We start from the raw sequence: 6000 nt of genomic DNA, 5'->3' as shown, positions 1-6000 counted from the left end.
CACACTCACATAATTACATAAACAAAACCTTTGTTACACTTTTGCGCATTAGCGCTGGCGCACACGCAAGCCTGAAGCAGCAACGGGCAATAATGGCCTCAGCGAGCCGGAGGAGCACTTGGGATGACGTCAAAGTTAATTATTACACCATTTTATATCATTGTTAGATGTATTTAAATAGATGACCTATGTTCAAAGTCTTCAAACTTAGCTTGACTTGCCTCCCGCTGTCTCTGCACTTCGAGTGCAAATGCGACCCAAGGTGGCGCAACACCTTCCAGGGCGGCAGCTGTTGTGCCTCGCCCAGTGACAAGGCCTGATGCATCTTGTCAAATCCTCTCGCCGAACAACAGTAGTGATCTCTCAGTTAGCATCGAGACAACACGCTCGCACCCGTGGGTGGATTCCATCAACGCCTTTAACCAACAGCCATTATCTATCACCCTCGTAAACATTGAATAGTGCCAGGTTCGATTCCTACCAAGCAACCTTCAGTTCAGTGCTCAAGCACACAATGAAATTATTAAACAAACACGGTTTCCTCTATGCTGTAATATAGACATAATCGTTAAGTATGTTTCGTAAAAAAAATTTAACTAATCACAAACATAATAGGTACCTACCTAATGTAAAAAGTTACAAAAGAAAGAAGGAATTCTATAGACACTTTTATCAAGTGACATCATTATAACATGGGACCCGGTACGTGACACGCGATGAGCGAAATTTCGTGATTACATATAATGCTTAAAGTCCCATAAAGGCCACACATGATTAGATTATGTGGTGGCGAGTCCAGACCAACCGAAGTTAGGGAGTCTTACATAAAGAGAGTTGGAGAAATTAAGCTATGGAAGTTACACTGTCAGTGATACAAAGGTTGTAAACTATGCGATGCCAAATGTGGCTTACCTGTTGAGATGAGATAATCGACTCTGGAAAAAATGGCATACCAATGCAACTGCTGCCCTGTTCCCTCTAAAATGGGTTGTATGCAAAAGCATAGGTCCGGTGTTATAGTCCTATAGAGAGATGTAGAGACCAAGCCCCAGGTTTCTCTTCTTCAGTTTCAGGTAGAAAGTGTGCAAATGGCAAATTTGGGCCGATTTTTTTAGGGGAGGGGTCCACAACCCCAAAATGTCACAGTGGGCAATCCTGCTTTCTAGGGATGGTTATTGGCTAGGTGGCTCAAGGCAGTGGGTTTCTTGGCTCCAGAAAAACCAACAGCCACTCAGGATGCTATTCTACTTACGAAATAAAATATGATTTTTCAAAACTATGTTTACTATGCAAACAGCTCTCATACACGGAGCTGTTACCGCACATTGCCTGTCTCGCAATCTGAGCTAAGGCTCGTCCCAGCACACAATGTGTCGCAATCTCGCGATTAGTGAAGTTGTGGTTAATTAACAGGGAATGCTGGCAGTACAGAAGTTGTTACAGGTTTCGTGAGAATTAGTTATTACATTAAACATGTCCTGGTTATAAATACAAACAGCTCAAAGTCATGGGCCGCAATGGCTGCCGTGGTATGTTTGCAGAATACATTAACCCTAATCACAGTTACACAAAGTTACCAGTCAGCCACATGTCTTGGGATGGGGGAGTGTTACGTCACACAATCACTAATACAAAGAACCTTTTACGTGAAATATCAGGCACTTAAAGGTGTGAAGATCAATACCACTGTTGGTATAATGCCCTGGCAGAGGGTCTCTGTAGCCCACGCTACACACAGATGGAACACATGGTCTGCCGTAGAAGTCCCAGGTGAATTAATTGTAATAAAGTCTTGTTGCATGTTTGGCCTGTGGGCAGTTCTGTGCAGGCTAAGTTAGAGTGCCTTGTAGCTAGGTAAAAGTTACTTGAACATGGCACTACACCTTGTGGTCAGACACGAACAAAAAATTATGAATTAAATCGAAAAACATCTGGTGGAGGCTAGATCAATAATTATTTAAGCAGATGGTGTGTTATAATCAGGACGATTGGGATCAGTCATGTAACTGATGCAAAAGTGCCGTCGTCCGGGGTCTCGGGCTCGAGTCCCGGTGCGGCTCCTAGCGGGAATGGCTGTTGTCGATGTAGTGTTTCCAGATGGGCGCCAGACTAGCTCTGTTTCTAGTCAATAGGTGAGTCGTGGGGTCGGTTGCCCCTGCGTGGCCTACTAGGACCGTCAGCGGTGTTGCGTGGGATATGAGGGATTCCCTACTTGGTGGTGGTTGGGAGTTGTATGGTTAATTGATTAGGCGTTGAATTAATGCGGCAAATGGCGTGCGTCGTTTATCCATGCGACTGTGGGCTTGGTGTAATACCGTGGATTACACACCATGTCGTACAGAGGGTGACGTCACACAATACATAAGGTACACAATTACACAAAGTTATTCTGAAAAGTTACGGCACAAGTTTACAAAAATGTTACGTGGTGGCGCGTTGCACAAGTTTATTCAAGGATGTCCCAGGTTCAAGGCGTCGCACAAAATTACTAAAATGTTACGTATTAGCGTGGCACTAGGCGGTTCTGAGCCTGTTTACACCAAAGGGGGTTGAGGACGATTGGAGGCGGCCAATCCCGTATATCTATGTCTCGAGGCGGTGTTCGTGTCCACTGTAGTGGAGCGCAGACCGCAGCTAAATTCGTCCAAGTTCCCTTACGGGTTGTTGTCAGCGCCGGGGTGACTGGTTTTAATTCAAGTTCTGTGGTTTGGGAGGCGGCCCGTGCCGTATACTGAAAACTACCCTGCAGACCAAGTGTGGTGCAGGGGGTTTTAAAATTTATGCGGCCGGATTAAGTCCTGGACCGAAAATTTGGACCGGGTACGCACGGAGAGATTAATAAAAAGAGGTTTCGAGGAAGTGACTATAATTACCAGAAGTGAGTTCAATGCAGACAATGGATGATGTCTCTCCGTGGGACGTGCGTCCGCCCCGGTCCACGAGTCGCGCTGTTCTGGCATGATGTCATGGCGTCCGGCCGAGGCTCGGTGTCCCTCGCGCCAGGGTTGACCTCATTACGTTATTTTCTAATTTAACACGTTCACAAGAGATTTTAAGGGCGCTAAATTCCTACATTAATTATTAAGGCTAAATTAACATTACTCACCCCTTCTACAATTTAGAGTTAGTATGTTTACGAATTATGTTCTTAAAATTATACGTCACACCAGAGACTGTTCGTCTTTTGCCGGACTGCTCCAGTAGGGGGTAATAACGAAACACAAGGGTTAATAATTATGTCACATGAATTACTTAACTAATCTAGGCAGAAGGCCGCCAGGGGAACACTCACACACGTATCGACACATTTACACACGTGAGTGCCCGGGCACTCCTACGTCGCACTTTCATTAAACGAACGTTTAATTTATACGTAATATTGTTTATATTCTGTGTGTGTTTTATCAACGTGGTCGCCTGTAATGTTGGTCTGTTTATTATGGGGCCGGGTTCTACCGTCTGCTGGTGGCTCGCCTGACTCGGGTGAGCCATGGCTAGGGGCGCGTTCCGTTAGCGGGGTTGAATACTGGCGGTTGCAGGTCGGGCTTTAGGGTGGCCGTCGGTCGGACGACTTCAAAAGGATTACAAAAACTTAAACTATTGTAACTAGGTACCTCAGTGATGAATGACTATGATGAGGAATCTGCGGTGAACACATATGTTCACCCCGGCGCAGAGTGAGTTGTAAATGAATGAGGCCCCTAATGATAACCGTCCACTAGGGGTCGTCTTAGTGTGCAAAAGTGTATAGAGAACGATGGTCGAGCTAGCCCATGTTTTAAAATGTAATCGCACACAGAACAATGTTTTTTAATTACTTTATAATTTATAATAAACAGAAAATGTCCTATATTGTGTTCATTTTTATGTAAACCTATTAAAACACTCTGAGAATATGGATAGTTATGTGCTGCGGCTATCGAACCACAAGTGCCGGCTCCATGCAGTACTAGTTCTAGTCACGCAATTCCCCACACCTTTCCGAAGGAACAGCTATGAGACATAAAGGTCTGTGTGAGCCAAGGGAGAACCTATGGTTGTCGTCCAAGTATTATTTATTCTTGTTTTACAGTGTGCTTAAATTCCAGTTTTAATGCTATCCAAGGAGTATGTAAGCTACGATGCTGCAATAATTACATTCGTACATTCGTACATTCACACCAGTTTTATAGCACAGACACTTGTAATTTCGAGACGAGATTGTAATATCTTATAATCGTATTTATAAAACAAGTATGAAGGAAATATTTATAAAAAATCTCACAAAAATGTATATTCTGTCTTATGTTGCGACGTGTTAGCTTATGTTGGTGGAATTAGAGCGTTCTATGTTATGTCAACACACAATAATATTAAGGCATCATAAGTTATCTGTAATTGTTTTTCACGGTTGGATTGTTTAACTTAACACTTTATCGTTATTACGGGGCCAAATAAGATCGTTATTATCCTACTGGTACCCGGCCTTTGATATATTTCAGGGCACTACGACATCAAAATAAAATATTATAAACACATTAATGGTAAAAATTTGGTAAACAATTAACGTTAGTTTTATTGTAAATAAATTTAAATAATGAAAAAAAAACATAAATGCATGGTTACAAATGATAATAAAAAAATTGAAAAGATGTTTAGAAAATATCAAGAAATAATACGCAAGAAATATTACATAGTGGAGGTTAAAATTGATATGTCATTATTGAATTACTTCCTTTCTGGCTTTTTGCTCAGAACAGAGCCACTACCATGCAGAATGGGGTCACCCGTCAACAATGAAAAGTGGTCTCTAGCTATCAGTTAAAGAACTTTACATTTTTCTAACCAACAAGTTCAGAGTATTGTATTGTTTTCTGTCTAAAATGTTCCGAACATTAAGTGTTCGCTTTACTAAAATTTCAAATAAATACTCTATTATTACTGGAAGGTGAGTTAAACAGTATAGTGTTTTCGTGGTAGTATTTGTTTTGTAAAGATTGTTGTCCTCATCAATTTCTTAATTTGTCGATACTATATAATTTATTCAGGGGAATGTGCACATTAATATAAATTCATTAATTTAACTGCAATTAAATTCGTTAACTTGTTATACATTTGGTGTGGAATAATAATGATGAATGATATAGGTGAGAGATAAAAGGGCATATCAGGCATTTTGCAGACTCTACTTCATACTAGCTGCAACTTGAGCGTGTAGGAATATGGTAGGCTGTTTTCAAAAAGACGGAGACTTTAATGTCAGTACGTTACAAATGAACTTTAATGTCAGTACGTTACAAGGGTAGAAAACAGTCTTAGACCCATTCGTAATGTACATACGTTAAAGTTCGTCTTTTTGAAAACAGTTTTGGCTACGCTTTATTCCTAAGGATCCCTGGAGAAACACATGCCCAAGTTGTAGCTAGTATCAAGAAAGCAATAGGGTGGCTACAACAATCAGGGCAATCTCTTGTTGAAACCTGTCTCTGCTATGCAACTGAAGCACAACATAAATATTTAAACCTACCAAACCAATGTTCCTACTCTTCTATAATTCTTACAATTATTAACAGTATTCTTGATTTAAAAAGATGGCTTTTTTTTTAACTGGTTGGTACCACTGGCCACACCACCATTAATTTGTTTTTGGAAGTGTTATACAACTTGTAATGATGGCTATCATCATGTAGTAAGGTAAACAAGTGCTTGAAAATTCAAACTGTCACAGGTACAAATCATGTGTCATATTTCTCATCTCCCTTTGGGAATAAACACAGTAGTGTTTCAAAATGCCAATACAAGTTTTTTTTTGTAACCTTAGAATCTTTAAATTTAAAAAGTCGAGATATTCAAAATTTACCCTGGATACATTTTAAATTCATTATTTTGAACTAACCATTGAGATGATTTTATAGTATTTTTAATGTAGCTAACTTATCCTTATCAAACATTTGCACTTTTTAAAAATATATTTTAATCTACCTAATCCAACCAACTGCACATACTATTTTAAAGTATTTA

General features: G+C 40.4%; 1 protein-coding gene across 1 annotated transcript in view; it reads left to right on the top strand.

Annotated features, from left to right (window-relative positions):
* Nucleotides 1–4732: 4732 nt before the first annotated feature.
* The window catches only part of LOC134529049 (very long-chain specific acyl-CoA dehydrogenase, mitochondrial), a 35369-nt gene continuing 34101 nt past the window's right edge, over nt 4733–6000 (top strand). Inside the window, exon 1 of the mRNA XM_063362745.1 lies at nt 4733–4927. Coding sequence (XP_063218815.1) covers nt 4863–4927 — 65 coding nt within the window. The 5' untranslated portion in view covers nt 4733–4862. The remainder of the gene's footprint in view (nt 4928–6000) is intronic.

The sequence above is a fragment of the Bacillus rossius genome, chromosome 2 (assembly GCF_032445375.1).
Source record: "Bacillus rossius redtenbacheri isolate Brsri chromosome 2, Brsri_v3, whole genome shotgun sequence".
In the NCBI taxonomy this organism is placed as follows: domain Eukaryota; kingdom Metazoa; phylum Arthropoda; class Insecta; order Phasmatodea; family Bacillidae; genus Bacillus; species Bacillus rossius.
The sequence above is the reverse complement of the archived record's forward strand: the minus strand, read 5'-3'. Positions and strand labels throughout refer to the sequence as shown.